The sequence below is a fragment of the Gambusia affinis genome, linkage group LG16 (genome assembly GCF_019740435.1).
Source record: "Gambusia affinis linkage group LG16, SWU_Gaff_1.0, whole genome shotgun sequence".
Taxonomy (NCBI): Eukaryota; Metazoa; Chordata; class Actinopteri; order Cyprinodontiformes; family Poeciliidae; genus Gambusia; species Gambusia affinis.
The window spans coordinates 8376811-8400500 of NC_057883.1; the positions used below are offsets into that span (position 1 = coordinate 8376811).

General features: G+C 41.9%; 1 protein-coding gene across 1 annotated transcript; it reads right to left on the reverse strand.

Annotated features, from left to right (window-relative positions):
- Window positions 1–346: 346 nt before the first annotated feature.
- Window positions 347–23331, reverse strand: plppr3a (phospholipid phosphatase related 3a). Its single transcript, XM_044142196.1, has 9 exons — window positions 22747–23331; window positions 14741–14844; window positions 14285–14470; window positions 13207–13336; window positions 12328–12523; window positions 10351–10408; window positions 7190–7363; window positions 5576–6409; window positions 347–5315 (listed from the first exon to the last, which is right to left on the reverse strand). The coding sequence occupies exons 1-9, from the start codon at window positions 23297–23299 to the stop codon at window positions 4326–4328; spliced, it is 3225 nt and encodes a 1074-aa protein (XP_043998131.1). The 5' UTR covers window positions 23300–23331; the 3' UTR covers window positions 347–4325.
- Window positions 23332–23690: the final 359 nt, after the last annotated feature.

A 23690-nucleotide genomic window follows, 5' to 3' on the forward strand; every position in this document is an offset into this window, starting at 1 on the left:
CAAAAGAACGTCAAATACTGCACTACAGCCAGAGCTAGAAATCAAGGCATGTTCATTTGTTTTGACCCAGTCAAAGTCCAGACATAAATCTAATTTAGTATTTGTGCCAATACCTGAAAATTTCTGCGCAGAGATACTTTCCATCCAAATTGACTGAGCTTGAGCAATTTGTTATGCAATGCTGGTATGTTCCTTTACCTTTCACTTAAAAAGCTTTTTTTTATTTTCAAACCACTTAACCATTTATCCTGCATTTGTTGTTCTATCATATTTGTGGCTGTGACAAAAAAAAAAAAAAAAGAATAACATCTGGGAATTTTTTTTTCTTCCCCACATTCTTTTCTAAAACATCAAGAAACCTCAGACAATATTTGTTTTATTCTAGACAATTCACTTAGGACCGACCGACAACGTAGAGGATTTCATTTCAGAAACTTGACACTAGACCGTGCAGAGAGAGAGAGAGAGAGAAATGCTGCACTGCAAATGTGCTTCTTCCACGTTTGGTACACACATTTGTGTGTGTTCAAGTGTGGGATGAGGAAGAAAGTTCTCTTAACCTAAGAATCGATGCGGAAGATCCTTTTCATCAGGGTGGCGGTAAACGCCGCCGTGGCATCGACCTCACTCGCTATTTTGAGCGCTGCCTCATGAACTCCACGCATTGTTTTCAAGCACCACGAGATCAGCCCTCAGTTAAGCAGACGTTATTATTTTTTTATTCAACAAAGTTATCAATGTTACACATCACCACAGATAGAAAACATCAGCCCATAAAAGAGGACTTTTAAATAATAATAGTATTAATAATATTAAGTCATTTCAAATATCTTACAGTCAAACTGGGCTCAAAGCTGTAGCATGTTCACCAGAGGATTATTCTTTCAAAAAGGTTTAAGTACTAACGTAAAAAAAAAAAAAAAAGAAAACACACACACACACACTCTTACACACATGCAGCACAAAGTGACAGGCAACTTAACTACCAGCTCCTCGTCTGAGAAGCACCTCTAAAAAAACACAAACAACTTCTTCCATTTAACAGAACCTCTTCCTAGGACAACTTTACAAAACCAGTCTATTCACCTCTTGGGTTTATTTGGGGGAGAACAGGTGGGCAGCGATGTCGCCCGTCGTCGAGTCTCTGCTTTGAAAACGTACAATCAAATTAGTGGCCAAAATGAACCACGTGTGATTAAATGAGATATCTTCTGTCTGGAAAAAAAAACCCCGGAAAAACTTTATACAATATGTAAACGGACAAAAAGGTGTGTAGGAGCACCAAGAGGTTGTGCAAATCTTCCTTTTCTTATAGGCGGAGGACATGTGTCATACTTACTAGCACTCTGTGGTAAAGATATGCCTTAAGATAAATAAATATTTTACTGCAGTAGAATAATCTCACAGTGAAAACTTGAGACAATGTCAATATTTAGTATGAACCCAATTCTTCAGTGGGGTGGGGGGAATCATGAGTAAGACGGTGATTAGAACCCAAACAATTCCTGTAAAATAACCACTGATGTATTTTTCCCAAACTGGTCAGACTTTCTAGGAGCCTTTTATTAAAAATCCATAACTTCCTGTTTCTGTGAAATGTAAATATGATGTGACACATCACCTATTAGATGCCATCCAGAAGTCAGATTGATATTTGGGGGGGGGGGAATGCCAGGAAAGGGTTATCATTTCTAGCATAAACTTGTGGAGTTTGCGCAATTGTAAGACTTTAACTGGGACCTGCCCATTCTTTGGTTTGATGGGAGTAACATTAGCTCCATTAAACATGGGAAAGATGTTAGGAGTGGTGACCGACGTACATGTATGTGTAACTTTGGATTTCGAATTTTAATTTTCAGTGCGAGATTCTGCTACTGCATTGCGACACGTCTTTACCAAGGGTCCATTCATTTACACTGTTTATTGTGCAACTGACAAAATAAATTACAGAATTTCTTAATCATTTGATTTTTTTTTTAACTAATAAAAAAACTTTAAATATTTGTTCTTGCCCTACAACAACATAACTAGAAATTTTTCTGTGTTAGTTTGTATGAGTATTTACTTTTTGTCTTGTAATTAAGTGTATTACAAGAACTAATGGCTAAAACTAGATGGTTGCCAGGAACACAAAAATAATCTTGTTAATGGCAAACAAAAAAAGTATTGACGAGCTAAACCTTTAGCGTTACCTTAAGTTTTGTTTAGAGCTTTCAAATATTTTTTTTTTTTTAAATGTTAATATTTTGGGTCTTTGAAGGCCTAACACGGTGATCATGTCGCTTAATATTTGATGAGGGCCAAAATGAATACATTTGAAGTATTTTCAGGAAATATCTGTTAATTAGTTATTTTAGTTCTGCTGCGTCGAAAGCTAAATAGCTATTTTACCCATCAATCTCAGCAGTACAAACAGCAATCATTCCACTTAGTATCATGATTTAACTTCAAGATAAACAAGTAAACTTAATTCTACATGTCTTACACAAATTTCTCATTTTAATCAGACAATGCTTTGAGAAAGAGATCTCTCTTACATTATTAAATTCTCTCTGCGCCAAAGAAGCTCAGAAATTTCAATTTAAATATTCCTCTTAACCCGGCCTTACAACCACAGACCTTAACCGACACACGTCCTTTTCTGCAGCAGCGCAGGAAAATGTGTCTACTTTCAGGCAGTGGTTCTGCCATTGGAGGAATTTGGCAGTTTTCTGTCAAATCCCCCCCCAGAGCTCCAGTAGATCAAAGGATTTCGTCCATCGACCAACGTTATTTGAGAGAGATACTTCTCGTTATGTCTTGTATTGAAGGCATATTTACATCGGCGTCGCTTCTACAAAAGTAGAAATACTGAAAATTGAGCACCAGACCCTGCTGCTTTTTATGGTTTCAAAACCTTCCCTATCGCTAAAACAGCAGCCATTTTATTAGACGTTTCTGTCATGTATCATTTTACTTGGCTCTAAGCAAGAAAGTCGCATGCTGCTACCCAGAAAATGTGGGAAATCACAACGGTAACCAGGGACACCGAATATACTAAGAGTACCCGTGACAGAAGGAAAAAAAAAAGGACTTTCACAGTATAGCTAACAGACTTTTTTCAAAATAAGGCTGAATGACAGTTGACAACAGTCCAGTTTTGATAAAGTTGTAAATTTAACACATTTGAGTATTCCTGAAGAGCTCTCCTGGACAATATACCTAAAAAAATATTTTACAAACAGATAACTCAGGAACTGTTTTGAAAAGTGTGTCCGTGTTGATCTATGAAACTTACACGATGCAATAGGATAGGAAGGTCAGCGTCGCTGGCTGGAGCGACTTTTACACTTCAACGGGGGACGCGGTTGAGCTGGCATGGGTTCATAAACAAAACACTCGTCTACGTTCCCTGTTTCGGCTTCGATCTTCAATCCGTGGTGGGTTTCGCTCGCTGAAAAGTCCCACCGTGAGCCCCCGCTTTGTGCCGAGTGCTCCTGCTGAACTTTTCATTTTAGAAGCGATTCTCTTTCCATTCCACTGCCTCTAATGTTCACGGCCATAATCCATTCAGTGACGTCCGTATAGGAGGTTGCCCAGTGGAGCATTATCCTATTTATACTCACCTCTTCTTCCTAAGTCGAGCATCTCTGGTGCATGCAGATACACCTGCTTGGCATCGAAAAGACAATGCCCTCACTTTCAAGCCTTTGTGAGCTGTAGTTAATACTCCTAAATTTGTGATTAAATTTGCTGAATTGACCATATTCTCTGCTGTATGGTGCATTGGAACAAGAGTGTTTCAGCTGGATAAAAAGAGATCACAGGAAAACCTCAAATGGCTGCTCTGGTTTCAGATGAGCATGCATTGCCTGTAGTTGTTTTCTCAGTCTCCTCCCTAGGGGAACTTGATTTAGCAAATCCCTCACCATCCATTGTGATATCTCTTTCTCAGCTCCTTCTTTTCAACCCGCCCTTAAAGAAACTCCAGAGATGCTAACAAAACCGGAGGCAAAAGCACAAGCAAGCTTCAACTCTTTTTTTTTTTTCCTCTCCGTCTTGTATTCCTTCATTCTCTCTTTTCTCGTCTCAGTCTCGGCTGGTGCTGTGGCAGGATAAGCGGGAGAGACGAGGAAAAACAGCCACCCCGCTGAGTTTTTTTAGACCTCCTTACAGTCCCCGGCGCCCTCAGTGGCTCCAAACCTTTTCGTCGTTTTTCAGAAGTCGGAAATCTCTGCTGACCTGTTGCAGCCTGGTTTCTTGTAACGCCTCCTTCAGTTCTGTCATTTCAAGTACGATCTCCTAATGTTGAGATGATGTCTGTTGTCGTCCCCGCCTCTCCCCGACTATAACATCCTCTCATTCTGCATGGCCTTGTAGTAGTGCTCCTGCTCGGCGTGGCTGCGGGACGACACGGAGGGCCGGCGGGGCAAGGTGGAGGAGCGGGATAGGGCCTGGCCGTGGCCATCCATCAGCAGGTCAGGGTGGGGCGGAGGGGGAAGCATGCCGGAGTGGGAAGGGTGGGGCGGGGGAGGCATGGACGAGGAGGGAAGAGGAGGAGGAGGTAGGGGAGAGGAAGATGGGTGAGGAGGTGGAGGCATCTGGTTGGAAAAAGGGTGAGGATGCATGTGTGAGGAGGAATGGTGAGGAGGCGGGGGCATTTGCAAGGAGGACGGTTGAGGAGGCGGGGGCATTTGGGAGGAAGACGGGTGAGGGGGTGGGGGCATGTGAGGGGAGCTAGAATGAGGAGGAGGTGGAGGCATGGGAGTAGGGCCTGAGTGTGGAGGCGGGGGCAACGGGGAAGGAGATGGAGGTGGTGGAAGAGGGGAGGAAGACAACTGAGGCGGAGGAGGAAGAGGGGAGGTGGCCGTGGGAAGAGGTGGTGGGGGCAGCTCCACTCCCAGCCCCACCCCCACCTCTGCACTCCCGCTGGTCGTGGAAGAGCCAAGCGAGTCTGTTTTCCCCGGCAGCGTCCGGTAGTCCCTGTAGTGGCAGACATTGTCCTGCCGCTGCAGAGCTATGCGGTGCTTGTCGCCCGACGCGTCGACACTCATCATGTTGCCGCTGATGGTGTTCCTCCACTCCCACGGCTTGCCGTTGCTGGCTGACACGCGCACCACCGGGTGGTGGGGGGCGTGAGCGTCGATGGTGACGATGCTCCCGCTGCCGCCGACACTCCCCGGGTTGCTGCCGGTGCAGCTGTCTCGATCGGACGGGATGCGGTAGTACGGCGATTCAGAGCAGTTGGAGCCACCGCCAGAGGATGAACCCCCTTCTGACGTCTTGGCCGACGAAGTGTTTCCTCCGTGACCCTGCTGCTTTGACATGGCTATGACCTGCAGGAAGGGGCAGCGGTCAACGTATAAACTATATGATGACAGCAACATGTTAATTTTCCCAACAATTACAATCCTAATGAAAAATTCAAAGATTCCTCACATATGTATGAAAGAATCAAAGGAGCGTTAAAGGCTCAAGGTATGTTTGAGATGAGGGCATGACATGACATGAAACTATAAAAGAAAAAAAAAAATTCTACACAATACCGTGCCCCACTTTAAGAAGCATGAAAAGAGTTTTCTAGCATTTTTCTCACCTGAGTGACTCTTTGCTGGCTGGGAGGCTGGTTGGGCTGCATATTGGGAACCCTGGGAGTCGACACCGCGATGGGTCCGGATCCAGGCTCTTTCACACTTCCTCCCTCTGTGAGTGACAACCACTTGGCTCTCGTTTTGGCACTCTTTGGAGAAACGGGTGGAGGCCGCGAGGCCTCTTCAGGGATATGAACCAGGGGTGGTGCCACGGCCATCCTTGCCGTTGCCGGCGTGGCGGTAACGTTGCTGGCCTGCACCGTCGGGTAAAGAGACGACGGCATGCCCCTGCTCTCTCCTTCCCCTGCTTCCGCCCCTCCGCCGCTTCCTCTGTCCCTCTCGTTCTCTCCCTCATCTTCGTCTCTCGAGCTCTGGCTGCGGAGCTCCAGCGAGCGCTGCTTCCACTCGGACACCAGCTGCCGGGACCTCTGGGGGTCGAAGGGCACGTGGAAGGTCATGTGGCGCTGCGTGACGACTGGCTCGTCAGAGGGGGAGATGGGGCTGTTGCCATTTGCGACTCTGGGTAAGGTGTTGCTGAAGGTTACCATGGTTTCCTTGCCCATGGGGCCACGCGTTGCCAGGAGCTCCACATCGGCGCTGGCTCGTTTCAGCGAAGCCAGGGACGCCTTGTCCCTCCTCACCTTACTGCGGGCTCCGGACCCCAACCCGGCCCCCAGCTCCTCCCTGCTCTCTGACACCCTGGGAGTCTTCCTGTACAGGGAATCGTGGCCCCGCTGGGTCAACACCCTAAGCCCGTCCTTGTGATGAACCGACGTTAGCCGCTGCAAAGTGGGAGAATCTTCCTCTGATGCTTTAAAATTTCCCACAGCGTACACAGCCTAACAGACACAAAGCGGAGTGAGAAAAATAATGAGATGGAAGTATAGCACATATTAAATAACTAGTGTGAAAGCATCTTTAATGGTTTTTGGAAGTTTTTCTATCAGTATGGAGAGTGTACATGAATAGCTGTCTCTCCCTGTTTTTGCAATGGCTAAGGTCAGTTTGATTTTTTTTTCTTTCATTTTCTTCACTCCTTAAACGGCAGAAATCGCTCCGCCTTTCAAAAAGTGAGAGACTAGAGAAAAGAGAGGAGAAGCGTGGAAATTGGCAGCGACAAGTTTTCTTAAAACGAAGTGTGAAATTCCTCAGAGAATCTTTATCGGATTATTTATTCTCTCTCGCTTCCACTCCTTAATAGAAATAGCTATAAATAGCATGTGAAAAAAATAAAAAAACATGCTGAGAGAAAAAAATATGGAAGCCACACAGGAGAGAGGAAGTGGTGCAAAAATCAAGAATTTGTTAGCACATGCTGTGACACTGTTCAAAGAAAGACAATACCACAATTTAACAGATTAATAATAATAATAATAAATAAAATTTAACCATGCTGCATACTGACACTTAAATACACTGTGTAGAAGAAACTAGCTCCCAAATGAGAAGCTAACAACTTTTTTATGTTGAAATTCAATGAAAAAAAAAAGATGATTGCTTTTAAACAGATCAAAATGATTGACCCCTGCTTCCTTTTGCTTTGACTCTAAATTGTTTGAAGCATGACAGGAACCGCGTGCGTGCGTCACACCGTCCTGGGCGCCCTTCTCTCAACTCACCAGGTAGACTCCGATGCCAGCTCCTATGAGGTACCCCACGTAGACGTCTATCGGGTGACTGCGGTGCTGCGTTATCTGAGTCAGGCCAGCGAGGCCTGCAGCCATGCAGAAGGCGAACACCAGCAGGGGCTTCAGCAGCTTAGTTGTGCTATTGATGCTGGTATTGAAGTACATCTGTGGGGATGGAGACATGCACGGATTGGCAAAAGATAGAGTTCTGACATGTGGGGGGATCAAGAGGCAGTTTGAAAGACCGCGTTTTTTTATTTTTCCACATTTATTCACGTTAAACCGAAATATGTTTTTTTTTTTCTTTTTTGTTTCGTGCAAAAGCCCATTGCAATGTAGCACATTAATGTGAAGTGAAATGAAATGGACGTGTGATTTTCAATGTTTTATTGATTAAAAACTTGAAAGATGTATACCTGTGTATTCTGTCCCCTTTACTCTGATACTTGCAAATAAAACAGGATATCGGGGCAGTATTTTTGTACTATTGTCACTGTGATAAACATGATGATAAAAACTATTTATTACTTTTTTTTTAGATAGCTGTGCGTTTACGTAAAGTAAGTCTATTGTCAAATTTGCTTGTATTTGTTGATGCTTTTGTTGAACAAACGGTGGAAAAAATAGTTAACCTATCAATCCCGACAACAAGGACAGTTTTGGGGTGTCTTAAATGTCATTAATTGTAGTCTATCGCAGTAATGATAAGTCAAATTTCTTATCGCGATAAGTAATTTATCACAGTAAATCATAAATGATACGATACATGCCCACCCTTAGACCAACTTATGAGGAACGTCTCCAGAAAGACAAACTGTTGACTAATTGGAGCTGAACTGGATTAGTTAATCACATACACTGTGGTTGTAATGAGACAAAATATGAAACAAAATATAGGGCATGAATAACCAGTGAGACATGACTTATTAAAAAGATGATTATTTTTGCTTCTGATAGGGTTTAGCTAGTAGGAAAAGGAACAGCATGCGCACAGTTGAACAGTTTGACATCTTCTGACAGAAACAGAGTTGATGAGTGAGCAGGAAAGAAAGAAAAAAAAAAAAAGAATGTATTTTCCGCTGCATTCACATTTCCGGCATGCCTACTATATTTTGATTGCATAAAATAGAAGACAGCTGAGTGACAGAATGACAGGCTTTGCAAAAAAAAAAAAAACCCATTTTAACAAGCTTGTCCACAGGCCACTGAGCAGAAAAAAATCCTACTCTTCACAACAAGAGGGAAAACCTGTCAGCAATGAGAAATTTCTCCTTACATCCCGTATAGATTTACTCAAAATATGTTTGTGTGTGAGGAGATTTTTCTCTTAGCTCTTCATTTGTTCATAATCTTAGAATGTGGCAAAAAAAAAAGCTTTTTGAAAATTGAACAAAGGAATAAACCATTAATTGAGAAAAAATACCTATGAGAGCACAGATTAGACAGCAAGCAACTCTTTTCCTCCATACTGTCTGGACAACAGATGTCAGTCAGTGCCTTTTCAGTGAGTTTTAATGAGGACACACAGGATCCAGTGATGCAGCAGTTATGTGGCCACTGATGAGGATGGGTGTGTGTGTGTGTGTATGTGTGCAGATGGGATGGTGTTGCAATGATGAAAAACAACGATACTTTGCAGCACAGTAAGACCCATTAATCAATATTCACCAAAGATGAATGAAATAATCAACTTTGAAAACCAAAATCGGATCACTGGTTCTGGTTATTTTTAGAGACGCACCTATAGAAATCATCTGGTTATAGGCGTGGTCGACCAATTGGAAAAGTAAAAATCCGACTTTTTTCTGATCAGTCATCATAGCTTGTGTAAATCGAGTTGCACCGACGACTTCACTGCAACACTCCAGTGTCAATGTTTAAGGGCAAAAGTCAGAGGAGCCACAAAAGATAGAAGGAATCCAGAAAGAAAAAAAAAATCTAATTTTTTTCCAGACGTGTCTTGCCAGATCCTCCAGGCCACTGCTTTTAAAATGTCATCTAATAAGAGAAAGCTAAGTGCACTACGCCAAGATTGCTCTGTTTTTATCGTTTCGCAGAATCTAATTGTATCTGCAAGGGAATATGCTGGATTTGGAAATGTTGTGAATCTTTTGAAACGCTCACTGTTAAGGCAAGACTCCACTTACGCACACACAGAGGCTTATTTTCAGAGTTAGTAACACTGACTGTGCTAATTGCACTCTTTGCTAGAACACTTCGAAAATATCCCATCTGTCATCATTCAGTCTGTTTTGAAATAATACTGAAATGCGTGATGGCAGAGCTGAGTAACACAGTCAGCGTCCTCTCTCAGACATTGTGGCGTTCTGTTTGTTGTCTATAGAAATTCCTAATGATTGTTTTTCGACAGAAAGGCTGGCATTGTTAACAATCTAGTATCTTACAGTAAATCAGCTATTGTCTGTCAAATATGACGTCAGACTTGGCTGTATTTTCATTTTTTTTTTTTTTTTGCAGAAACATTAGCATATCTTTAACTGGTACAGCATACATCTACATATTGAGGTGTGCTAAGCAAAAAAAAAGAAGAAAAAAAAGAGTGAGCTGTTCTCTGTCATGTATACAAGTAAATATGCTGTACTTGTTCTTAACTGAGTTTTATTTATAGATACCTCTGTATACTGCATTGCTTGTCAGTGATGCAGTGAGAAAGCTCCAAATGTTTGAGATGCTTTAGATGAAATCATTGTTTTAATTTACTACAAAATATTGTTAATCCGGTTGAATCTTCAATTCATCCAGTACTTGGTTCTTATTCATAACTCTTCAAGTCAAAGGTCTGCAGAATCCATTCTATGTATTTGGGCATAAAAACTCTGATCAGTGAATCTCTTGATTTTGTATATGATTTAAAAGACATTAACATTTTGCTAATTGTTAAAAAAAAAGTAAGATATCTATTTATTTTGTCAAGCGACGATGAAACAGAGAAGAAAAGTACGGTCACGGCTGACAGCATGTTGTTCCTTGTGGATTTGCTATATGTCACTTTGGATTTTATAAAAAAAAAACCAAAACAAAACAAACACAAATATAAACAGATTTAACTGAGTATTTTTCCAGGGTTATAAATAAACATCCATCCGCAGACATATCATGCTAGTAGAATCTTAGTAAGTTGAAGTGCTTACAGAGATATATACAGCCGCGAAGCCAGACAGCGTAGCATGCTGGGATGGAAAGGTTTTCCTACAGGAAAAGAGCAGGAAAATTAGAAGTGCAGAAATAAAGATAAATGTTTTTAAGTATTTATTTATTTTTTCTTTACTTATACTTTCCTAGGAATTTAGGTGGCAAATACAAAGTAGGGTATAATTGGTAAGTGGAAGGAAAATGATTCCGGTTTTGCAAGCAAAAATCTGACAGTGTGGTCTGCAATTATATTCAGCCTCCTTTACTATGATACCCCTAAATAAAATCCAGTCCAACCAACTGCCTTTACCAACTGCCCTTACCCAACAAAATGATAATACCTCAGTATAAATTCATCCGCTTCCTGTTAGGGATAATATTCAGGAGTCTAAAGCTGGGCTAGGTTATAAAACAATGTCACAAGCTTTGGAGAAGTTAAGGAGCTTTGTTCAATGTCCAAAAGCGAAACGAGCATGGCACATTGTCAAGCCTACACAGACGTGGCCATTTGCCTAAACTGATACACCAGGCAGTATATAAATCAGAGGAGCATCTAAACGAACCATGGTAACTCTGGAGGAACTGCAGAGGTCAGCAGCTCACGTAGGAGAATATTTTCATAGGACAGCTATTCGTCATGCACGCCCCGACTTTTACGGAAGAGTAGCTAGAACAAATCTATTGAAAGTGGTCAGATGAGCTGAAATGAAACTTTTTGGTTGTGGAAAAATAACACCGCACAGCACACACCACCCCCATCATGACACGTGGTGGTGGCATCATCATGATGTGGGGATGCCTTCTTTAGCTTGAGCAGGGAAGCAGGTCAGAGTTGATGGGAAGATGGATGGAGTTAAATATAAGGTAATCCTGGAAGAACTAATCCTTCTCTTTTTTCTTTCCAAACAATCCTCAACCATTGTTCATGTGTTGGAATGGCCTAGTCAAAGTCCAAATCTATTTAGATTCTGTGGCAAGGCTTGGAGATGGATGCCAGGGAATTCATGTAATGTAAATAACATTTACATTATTTACATTTAATTTAGTCTCATTTATCTTGAACAATTTCACAAAAGTAGAACATCCAAAAATATCCGTCTTTGGATTGTTGCTGGTAGAGACAGAAGACTTACGGATATTGTTGCGGGTTGTTTAAGACGACACCACACTTTTCAGAATTTCACTTGGAAAAAAAAAAATGCTGAATTGTTTTAAAGGGACAATTCATGACACGACAACTTGTTTCGCCAGTCCTAATGAATGCCCTCGGATTTCAGCTCCATTAACCACGAATGTGGCACCCTGGGGTACGTAAGAGGAATTAAATCTGGCTGAGGTGAGACATCAAAGCTGCTTATATTTAAAAAAAACAAACAAAACAAAAAAAAAAACAAAGTGCTTCATACAACTAATTTTTACACATCTCCGTCAATTTCTTCCTCCACCTCTCAAAACTATTTGCTTCATCCTGCCGTCCCTGGCGACAAAAGGTAATGATAGAAAACGTGTCGTCCTTTGCAAAACAGCTACGTCTTTAGGTATTTTAATAACGGCTCCCCTTGAGAAGGGAAGCACTCGCATGCACACTTGTAATACAGTTACTGGGATTATCCCTGTATCAGTGCCGCTAAGCTGTGATCATTCCTGTGTACGGATATAATTTGCCTTTCACACCGACTCGCTGGAACTTGTTTGTCTGATCCCCTGCATGCACCTCTACAGAGCATCTTGAAAAGCCACAAACCTGAATCCAAAATGCCACCACCTGCAAATTTTTACTTAACAAAGAACATTTCACTTTTTTTTTTAATATTACTATTTCAATTTTAATTTCATGAAATCCTAAATAAATTAACAGCTTTGACTATTCTAATGCCAGTTGTATTCTTGCAAGACGTGTTAAAATACTAAATATACGCACGTTTAATATTATATAAGTAAGATTCTGTGCTAAACAAATACAAGCACGTTTTTACCGTCCCGACATGATTGCATATTGGTCTTTCCCCATGCATATGTCTTGCGTGATGTAGGCGTTGTTGTCACATGACACCCCCGGAGCCGTGTAATTGGGCTGGCACACGGTGAGGAAGAAAGGGGCGTGATAGCCGGTAGCCAACTGGATGACATCTGTCACCAGGGCTGTTGCCAGGAGACCGAACACATGAACACCTGAGGGAGAGAAAGAGAGGCAACGGAGGTGAATGCAGCATCAGGCGAATGAACTGAAAAAAAAGAAAAAGAAAAAAAAAAAAACACGCCCAATGCCTTCCTGACACAGAGCGGTTCATTTCTGAGACACGTGTTGCAGTGGGGGGGAGGGGAAACAGCGTGAATTTGCAGCAACCTGAAGTGACACCATAAGCTGTCAGTCTGATGCATTTTTACGCGCTTGCACACACACACACACACACACACGCACACATGCAGGGAGAGAAATGCGGGAAAGTGAATTAATTACTCTTTTGACTTCAAAGCTCAAAGTTTGCCTCGGGTATTTCATTATCTCAACTCCTCAAGTCGGTTTCATTTTAAGTTACCCTTCATTTAATGTCTGTAATTAGCTTATTCCTTTACTTTGAAAAATGAAATGAAGTCGGGACTCACTGGGAACTTTGGATCACAGTAAAACTGTCACTCTATAAACAAGGCTTAGCTGAACTTGGATAACTGAAATAGGTATGAAAACTTTAGTGATTTTTGAAAATAAGAATTGGGTTCACAAGTTGGCGTTGACTGCGAGTTTTCTTTCATCCAAACAGGGGGAACGTCCTAAAAGCTATACCGACATATAGAGTAAGAGCAATATTAGTTGATATTAGTGACTTCTAAATGGGCCCGGTGGCCGGACGTACCCACAAAGCGCACGGTCCTGCGCAGGAACGAGTTGAAGCTGCAGCCTCCGGCGTTTATGCTGCCCTCCGACTTGGGGCAGGTCTTCAGTTTGGACTGCATGCAGTACATCACCGCCTCCCCCAACATGATCTACGGCCAGCAATGAAGAGAAGGGGAAAAGATTGGCTCACGTAGGGTTTTTCCCAACTGTTTGGACTTTTGCAAGATCGGAAGAGCAGAGTAGAACAAACACAGACAAGCAAAAGTGCTAAAGTGCTATTCACGCCAGGTCGAGACGTTTTGTGATTTTGATCTACTGTAGGAAGGTACGGCAGGGTGAAAGCAGAGCAAGGTGCTATCGAACAGCAATCACTTCCAATCAGAGTGATAAATGATCGCTGCTCGTTTCCACGCTGCCGATGGATTACTGTAGTGTGTGTCGGTGTCTATCGATTTGTGGGAGGGTGGCGGCTTGGAGTGACTGAAAATGTTTAATGGAAATCTGGATGTTTATCAATCTAAACATCAATATTGTATTAGAGAGGGCAGGCTGAATTTGCTGGACATTTGCCTATTTGTGTGACTTTTGTATTATTTGGTGTTTCACTGGAATTTGCATGAGGTCTAGGAAACTCTACAGTAAGATGTTGGTGCGGTGATGTGCAATGGAGGTGAGTGTACGACTGAGCAACATTTGCACAACATGAGTTGATTAAATTTATTTTAGACACAAACCCACCAAGAATATCTGCTCAAAAAGCACATTAGCATTATTTATATTATTCATAGGTGCTTGACAGAGTAGCTAGTAACACGAAATGTCACAACTAATTATTATATTTCACGTGTAAAGAAAATAATTGTTGCTTTTGCTTAAACAAGACAGAAAACATATTTATAAAGGACAATCGGAACCAAATGGTGCAGCATAAAAATAACACTGAAAGTTAAATACGTAGATTATGGTGAGACACAGCAGTGGCAGCATCATGCCGTGAGATTGCTTTTCGTCACCAGATGCAGAGTTTCCTTTTCCCTCAACTTTGCAAATATAGCACAACGCGCTGCTTTGTGTTGAAAGTTGTGAGACGGACTTACGGAAGCGGCTGGGCCGGCAAACGCCAAACTCAGCAGCATCAGCAGAGGGATGAGCTCATCTCCAGTCTCTACGTAAGGCATGGAGAGGTCGCGGTCATAGCAACGGAAGCCCACCATCGCCGGGGAAAGGACATCTGTCAACTCCAGGAAGTACAGCGACACCAAGGAGGACAGGACAATGGGGAGCTGGAAGGGAATGCGTCGACACACGTTAATTCACAACCCGTAAAACAAAACCGAGGACAACTGACAAGCATTTGATTCATTTTGTTGGAGTGGAGTAAGTTATTGAATGTTGCATTTTAGCTGCGTGCACATACAACATACATGTGTAAGAAAAGCTCAAATATTGATTTAATGTTGACATTAATAAGCTAGAAATATACAGAGGTGACAATTTCAAGAAAAATATGTGTGAAGTGCTGCAATTCTTTCACATTCCCAATTTATCCGTACCTCCACAAAATAAAAACATGGCAGCAGAGTCATGCTGTCTTTGGGTGCTTTCTTCTTGGCTTTGGTTTTGGGAGACGTCATCTTGGGGTGGGACCAGTCGCAACCTGTTGGGATGACATTACAAACAGTTATTGGCTGGAATGTCCGGAGGACTTTGGCTTATTTATTTTTTTAATTGTTGAAATTTTCAGCAAAAGCCAGAATGTGATGTCTTCCCGTTTCCTTCCCAACCAGTGGAAGAGTTGGATATCGCCATGGTGTTTACATTTGGATACGACTCTCAAAGCAAATGCGCACAACATCCCCAGTTCTCTCGGAATTGTACCAAAGGGTGAACAAGACATACAACGGTCGACAATTCCCTTCCTGTCATCTTGCCCAATTTCTTTTTCATGCTCCATGATGTCAAAAAAAAAGAAAGAGGTGTTTTTGAGGTCCTTTTCTCTAGAGGTCCAGCACAGAGCAACGCAGAGACACACAAGGCAAACAACCAGGCAAAAACACATTCAAACCTAGCAGAAATGTAGGTAGCCAAATTAAGTTATGTCTGAATGTTGTTGTCAGCTAAACTATCAGAGGCATAAACCATGACATCGTCATTTGGGTTTACCAGAATTTTTTTAAGGAATAGTAATGTTTGTGTATGTAAACTATGCATTTGTAAAAGAGAGAAAAAAATGACTAAGAAACTGTCAGCCATTGTTGTGGCTTTTAGGAAATGGAAACAGTTTTCACACTGTGAGAAAATGGGTCATGCCTTTTTATACAGTGGATCATCATTCATCTGATGCGATACTGTTGTCATTGCAACATAGACACATGACCTATGCGCACTGTTGCGTTGGGATGCTTAGCAGTGAGTTTGTGTTTGCAGGACATGGAGCTGCTTTATAATCAAAAGACATTCTAGCTGTTTGGGTTCTTCAAAGCTTTGAATTGAGCAGGAAGTATTTCACACACTCACATACACACAGACCATATATATATATATATATATATATATATATATATATATATATATATATATATATATATATATATATATATATATATATATAGTATAGTGTCTTCAGTAACCTTTAGGCATGCAGAAGGTCTCCGAGAGAGGAAACAGCCAGAGGCACAGATGGAAAGTCAAACAAAGTTAAATATTCACGGCTCTCCCTGCAGCTCCCTATTCCTCCCAATACCTTCCTTCCCATCCTGTGGATTTCTTCCTTTCTGTATCTGTCAATCTCACCCTCCCTGCCTCACACATCTCCTTGTCCCATTTTTAAATAGTTTCGCTGCTTCTCATTTACGTACCGTCTGCTCTACGTTGATTTCACCTGATTTCTTCATTTCACTTTGCTAACGCTTTCCACCTGACCTCTTTTCCCCTCTCGGTGTCATTTCTCCTCCGGTTTACCCTCTCTCTCGCAACGTTAGCTGTGCCAAATATGTCTGATGGACTATTTTTGGGGCGGTATTACTTTTTAAGCACATGTGCATAAGTTCTCATACCTCTAGAAATTACTGTATTGTGATTTTATACCGTAAACCAACACAAGGTACTACATAACTTCAAAGTATTTAGCCCCCCAACATACTTTGGAACAACCTTTTACTCCAAGAGTTGCAGCTTTTACATACTTTTAGCCCAGTGTTGTTTGAAAACTAGGACTGGCCTTTGACTAAGCCATTCTAACTACTAAACTACCACATAATTGCAAAGTATTAAGCCTCCTTGAGTCAATACTTTGGGACATTTTTCCTCTATACCCAACTACGTTTCATAGCCATTATCCTTTGGTTTTCTTTTTCCATCACCGTTTCTTTGGCGAGATAAGAGCTCCTGATCCTGAGGCGTTGTGATGCACCGAGAATCAAAGACTTCTCCCATTTAATTTCCATGACTCCTGGAAACGTGTTGGAGAGGGGAGGAAGAACAGGGCCGAGATAAGTACACTTCAAAAGAGACGCATGCACATTTGGAGGTCGAGGGGAAGTTGGCAAAAGGGACTGGAATCAGAAACTGAGAAGACGCCGTGAAGGGAGAGATTCCAGTTCGGCTGAAAGCAGCTTAGCAAGATGCTGAGGATGGGGTCTGACTTCCGCTAGCCGCTTGGTCTCAGTGACCTACTCCAGTCAGCATTTAAACCTCATCCTAACTCACATTTCACACACACACGCACACACACACGTAGAATGAGCTCCGGGCTCAGAGAAAGGGGGTCGTTTATCTATCACGCCAACATTCGTCCTCTGGGATACATCACATGAGTAAGTGGCTGGAGCTGATGTACACTCATGCTTGCCAACATCATGAAAGTGTTTGGATAGGGCTATACTGTAAGCAGTCCGTGTGCATCGTGCCTGTCCTTATGTGTGAATGAGGTGAGTAAAAGCAGCAGCGGTGGTGGTGAAACACAGCGTATGGATGCGTCTGGCAAAGCAAGAAACGAAAGTTGCAGAATAACGTGGAGATTTAACGTCGTCACCTAACATACAAATGGCCTCCAATGTCAAGAATAACCTCGCTCCAACAGAGTATCAGTTGAAATTGATAGACACTTTATGTCTATATAGTAGAGAACCGGCGAATGTGATCCAATATCAAGAGTTAGACTTGATACTGTTGTTGGGTTGGATATTGGATGGAGGTTACCAAACCGGAGAACATGATCGTTGTGTTGCTAGACGTCACATTTTGATTGATTTCATTCTGGACGTTTAAGCTGACAGCTCAAGAAATGCTGCACACTCAAAAAGAGTTTTATAAAAATTTTTAAAATAAATTGCCCCCTCAAAAAAGTTTCAAATGTATTAACAGATGAACTTTTCAGAACTGGCAGATCACTTAAGCGTCGAACATACACGCGTGGTGTGTCATGGAAGCCTCCTGGCAGTGGAGACCCTGGAGAAATGAGTCACCTTCTGCAGAGAGATTTCAGTGTTTGAAAGAGTGAAAAATGCTAAATAAATGCATGTGTTTTGTGCAAACATTCAGTGCAGTGAAAGTCATTTCAAACAGTTACAGTAATAATAACTGAGGAGAAAACTCCTGAGCGCTGCAGGGAGCAAAAGGAAGACTAATTGACTGCCAAAAATAGTTTCATTAAATATTTCAACTTTTAACCTCCATCTAGCAATTTGACTTTGGCACAATGTAGGAAACATTTCAATGTACAAATTACACGGACATGCTGTGCCAGCACTGCTAATGATGCTAACAACAAAGTAAATGTTTTTCTTGGCATTGTTTGACTGAAATAGAAATGTACTATTCTCCGGAGTTGTTTAGGGCTAGTTCAAAAAAAGCATTTTCATGAAAATTTCAGACTTTCATACAAGATGTTAAACGCTGCAAGAAAATGAACCCCACTCTGATCAGGGTCTTATGGGAACAGCTGCGGGTGGGTGGACTGGAGGCGGCTCCAGCGGTTTGCTGTTTCTGAAAGTTACAGAACATAAAGCGCTGTTTTTTTACTGACGTTATCAAACTTCAAAAATCCATAGCAGCAGACATTAATGAAGAAGTTTAGGTGAAATATTTCAATTTTTTCTGAATTTTTTTTTTGTTGAAATTTTGAATAAACATCAAAGAAAAGCTGCAGACTGCACAACGCTACTTATCAAGTTAATTTTTTGGCATTTTTATTTAATCGTTACTCAGGATATTGTGTCTGCTGAAAGAAGGAGAAGCTAGAAGTAAATAAAGCTGGAATGCAAAGTGAAAAGTGATAAAAGTTTGGGACACACGAAAAGCCCGCCCATAAATTGCCCTTAAAAAAAATTTAATTCGTAAAACAGTGTTAATAAATAATAGTTTTTCATGATTGGAGCAATTCAAGTTTTAGACGACTGACGCGCTTGTTTGCCAATATTTTCTATTCCGCTAATATGGTTGCATTTTTATGAAGTCATGTGAAAACCCTCACAAAAATATTAAAGTTAAAAAAAGTGAAATAAATATGGCTGTGGTAAGGGTCGGACTGCTAACCACTATCTACTCACAAGTGAGTTCTGATTCTGTGCTGGACAGGTATTTACGAAGCTGGCTGCTTTCTTTATTTAGAAAAAAGGAACGCTTACGTTCTCGACAAACCTTATAGTTTATATTCAGGCGAACGTGCATCTATGAGATTTTTTTTTTTTCTTTCATGTTAACTTCTCAGATTTTCATGCTTGCTTACCCATTAAAAGAAAAACAAGAAATGCAGCTTGTGACATCACGCTGCAAGGGGTCTGCTCTACTTTAATGAATGTGACCTTTAAAGTGAAAGAAAATACAAACATCAAATCCAAGTCAATTACCTGACATTGATGCTACCAGATAAAAAGAAAGATGGTTGTTCAAAGATTATTTGTTGAGCACTTCACGGTCAAAAACCAATTAAGATGAAGCATTTTATTTATTTTTTTACTTTTCGTGAGCATGGATCACCGTTTTTCGCTGGTTAGAATTGCGAGACATAAGTAACCCTCAGATTCCAGCTTTCAAACTGCTCTAGATGTCCTAATGTGTAGCCTACACTCATAATGCTGGTAACATTCACAAGATTTTTATTGCTCTTTTGGATAGAAAAAAAAAAAAACATTATCAGAGGATGTCATCTGTTGTCAGTTCAGATTCATTAAACCCAAATATTACTTGTTTTAAATTCCAGGTTACGGGTTATCTCTTTCCAGTCACTCTAAGGCTGCCTTCATGCTAGAAATCAGTCACTTTATCCAATTCTTGAACCCTAAACAAAACCCAGGTATATTTATCTCTGCAGTTCTTTTGAATAGTGAGGCCTTTATCTACAGATGTGTGACCAAAGAATAATAAAAAAAAAATAAAAAAAATAAATCAGGAGCTCTTTTAGGGTTTTCCAGGACATAGACTGGGTCCTGTTGGGGGATAGTGCATGTGCTATTACAGATCAATACAGACTTGCTTTCAGTGATCACTTTTATTCTTTGATGAAGCATTTATTTCCCGATGGGAGTGGTGACCTCTGAGATGAGGTCCAGTAAATGTTTTAATGAGCATGAAAATGACATTAGTCACATTCTACGCCCATCAAAATCATTACATCCAAGCTAACCTGACCACCAGTGAAAAAAACCTTTAATCAGTATGTCCCATGGTGCCCTCCCATCACCCCACACAATGACAGGAGAACGTCGATGAAGGGAAGAATGCTGCTCCAGCTCTCTGGGCTTAAAAATCTATTTGAAGCTGCATTATTAGGCCCGAGCAGCAAAGCGCTGCGAAGGCCTATTGTTATTGTACTGTTTCTTATTATTACCATTCTGCCCCCCTCTTTGGGTGCCTTTTTGGGGGCTTTATTATATTCAAAAACTCACCAAAATTGGTGGACGCATAGAGACTGTTTAAAAATTTTGAATTTTAAGGTCGTCGCAAAAATCGCAAAAAAAACGGCTCAAGGCGCCACCTTTTCAAAGGACCCTTTGCTATTCGGTTGCTTCATCGTAGAGACTTGAAATTTGGTGCAGTTGTAGAGCTCAGCAAGACGCTCAGAATTTACAATTAATGTCATAGCGCAAGTATCACAGGAAGTCGGCCATTTTGGATTGAAGGTCACTTTTTGTGAGTCGTCGGGGAGCGCTGCCGAACGCACTCATGTGTGTCGCATGGTGGGCGATTGGGCAGGGAAAATGCGTGACAGTTTCTGCGGTGGCGGGAGGGCGGCGGTGCCTGGAAAGCCCGCAGTGGCCTATAGGCCGGAGCGGCGCTTGCTGCGAGGGCCGCACGAGGTTGCTTCGCAACTTTAATTAATTAATTAATTATTATTATTATTATTTCAATAGATTTTGGGAAATATGATCTAAAAACAATAACAAGTGAGGATCTGGGTTTAGTTTTTTTTTTAAGGAAATGGAGAAAACTAAACAAGCCTAAAAGAGCTTAGGCTTGTTTAGCCTAAAACAAGCTACAGCTTACAGTTATTAACAAAAACAGTTATTTGTTAATAACTGTAACAAAACAAATCAGTTATTAGTTTGTATAATAAAAGCATGAGAGAATTTCAATTTGCACACTACCACATGTTTATATTTTCGCGTTATTTGCATTTAACGTAACTGAGCATCCCCACATGAGAGAACCTTATCAAGACACTGTTTGATGATGACCCAGGTAGCATGACTCATTCATGGGAATGGTCAGTAACCATCAGTAAACACAAAAGCAGTCAAACGCCAGTGAAGCTGGAGGACAGACAGTAACCTGGTGCAGGACGGTAGACGAGGGGTTCCCTGCAGAAGATAGTGAGGGGAGCCAAACTTTAAAAACTGCTGCCATCTAAAAACCACGACAGACTGCAACGCAGCTTTGATCTCTGAAACCGGAAACCTGCTCTACAGACTACAAACTAGTTTGTAGTTTTGACAGTTTAATCATTTCACACATTAATCTATTCAATGTCCTCAAGAAACGCTTATTATTTTCATTGTGTGCTGCAAGTAAAACACTGAAATGATGTGATTTGATATTCTGCTGTACTCCAACCGAATTATAATGAAGTCCTGTGTATTTAATCACAAAGGTATTCATGTTAGTGATAATTACTCTCTGTTCTGTGAGCTTCGTGGGATCCTGCTCGTTGTTAAACACTCAGCAACTGAGCCAAATCGGTCAAATGTTGCAGTTTGACATAATTGTCTCAGTTATTCTGTTCTTTTCAGCTTTTGAGGGGACTTGCTTTGAATAATCAGTGTCATAAACTGAGGTTGCATCTCTTCGATGCACAGGACTTGAGCTATGCGTCTGTGAATCGATTCAAAGGATTAATACATTTATTATCAGATCAACAGAGATCGTTAGAGAACAAACAGCATCATAAAAACCAAGGAACAGAGCAGACAGCTCAGAAATAAAGTGTTGTTGAGCCATAAAGGAGGATTAGGTTGTTAAAATCACACCCCAAGCTTTTAACATCTTATAGAGCATTGTTCAATTCGCCATCCAAAATGTCATAGAAACCACACTGAGACATGGAAATCCACTTAAACTGACAGGCTGGGCAAGAAAATCATTAGATAGCTATGGAGGAGCAGCAGACACAAACAGCTCAGGTGGGAGGATTAGCTGTGCACGCCATAAATCTGGGTTTAAAATAAGAATAAAAGACAAATGCCCTAAAACAAAAGTGCAATTTGAAGTTTATGTCAAGCCTATATGGATATGTAGAAAAAGATGCCTGAGTATGTTAAGACCAGAATTACTACATGTGGCAGGTTGCAACACACAATAAAACATGGTGGTGACAGCGTCATGCTGAAAGGATCCTTATTTTTGGCACAGAGCTAAATGCGGTTGTTATATGATGCAAAAGACCGGGGTGGTGGTTCCCCTTCTAGTAGGATAAGGACCTTAAAAATAGAGCCACTGCTGCCTGCAAAGGAATGCTTTATCTCGCAACAAAAAAAAAGAAAAAATCTAAAATGTGATCTTTTTCTTTCCACTTCGCTACTTCACGATTGTCAAACGTCTACAATCGCAATAAAATACACTGGACGTTTGTGCTTGTGTTGTGACAAATTGTGAAAAAGTTTAAGCGGTATTGCATTAGAAATGCCTCTTAACTCTCGCAGGGACCTATAGGCTAATGGCCTTCTATGAGTCCTGAGGAGGAGGGAACACCCAACTTAATTCACAGACTGAGGAGAAAAAAAATGCTGAACCCTCGTGCTTTTTCGTTTTTGTCCTGATTTAAAAGAAGCGTGGAGAATTATCACGACGACTGCATCTTCTCTAGAGGGATTCAATATGTTCAATTTGCTTTGATTGCTGTAGTTTTTTTTTTTTTTTAAATCAATCAGTGTTTAAACGGGAGCATTTCATATCTACGCATCCACCAACAGATTTAAAAAGCAGCATGCCTCAGATCATCAGTTACAGAAACGTGAAAGCCATGTGCTGATTGTCCGCCTCTCACCTCCTTGCGCCGGGGAGGAGAGAGGCAGCCCGCCCGCCTCTGTAAATCCACGCGGAGGGGCCGGAAGGCTTTACTCACCTCTGTCCCGGGGGCTCCGTGAATTCACCGAGTCCCGTCGCCCCCTTCCCCCCCGGCGTGGTCGCGCGTGCTGCTCCAGTTTTGCCGTTGCGCCGCCTCTGCTAATCCATCCTCCAGCTTCCCTCGAGTCACCCCGAGATTCCAAACACTCCACCGGGGAGAAGGGGTGCGAGGCTATTCTGGGATCACGGAAGAAGGAGACAGAGAGAAGCGAGGGAGGGAGGGAGGGAAGAGGGGAGGTGGCGTGGCCACAGGAGGAGCAGGGATGAGGCGAGGAGAGGAGAGGAGGGATGCTGATGGTGGAAAAGTCCCAATTTTGCCGCACTTGCTCCTGGTAACAGGCTCCTCTTGCAATCCGGATCCTGGCTGTGGAGAGGTGAGACTCACACGCGCTCACCCGGTCCGCCTTATTCTCACCTGCAGGCTTCCATACATCCAGCAGAAGCTGTTTTTGATGAATAAAATGTATCCGTGTTATTAAAAAAAAACCCAACGAAACAATGAAAAAGAGAAGATTTATAAGCTCAGCATCCGTCACCGGGTTTCTCAGCATGCACACATAAACACACAAAGGGCTTGAGGAGGTGTGTGTGGGTGTGTGTGTGTGTTATTGGTGGGTTACTGAGGAAGGAGAGAGAGTTGTGGTGTGTGTGTATGTGTGCTCATGGTGGGGGGAGGAGACAGTCTGGTCCACTCGAGCACGCTTCTCTGCCGAATTCCTGTTTCGGGGGGCCACAGAAACAAAGGGGTTGATTTTTGGAACGTGAACCTCATGTGCGCATGCCTGTGCGATTGTGTTACATGTTTGCACGAGCAGCCGTCGCGTAGAAAGTGAAGACGTGTATTTGGAGATAAACTGCATGTCCGAGCAAAAGCTTGTTTGTCACACAGCACTACCTGAACCCCACTGCTTTCTTCTAAGCGACCCGTAATGTTTAGCAACC

Coding starts and splice junctions, on each gene's coding strand:
- plppr3a (XM_044142196.1), bottom strand. CDS start 23,299: ATGCTGAGAAACCCGGTGACGGATGCTGAGCTTATAAATCTTCTCTTT. Junction 13,337..14,284: donor TTGCCGGCCCAGCCGCTTCC/GTAAGTCCGTCT, acceptor TGCTGGCCGTAG/ATCATGTTGGGGGAGGCGGT. Junction 6,410..7,189: donor CTGGCATCGGAGTCTACCTG/GTGAGTTGAGAG, acceptor TGTGTCTGTTAG/GCTGTGTACGCTGTGGGAAA.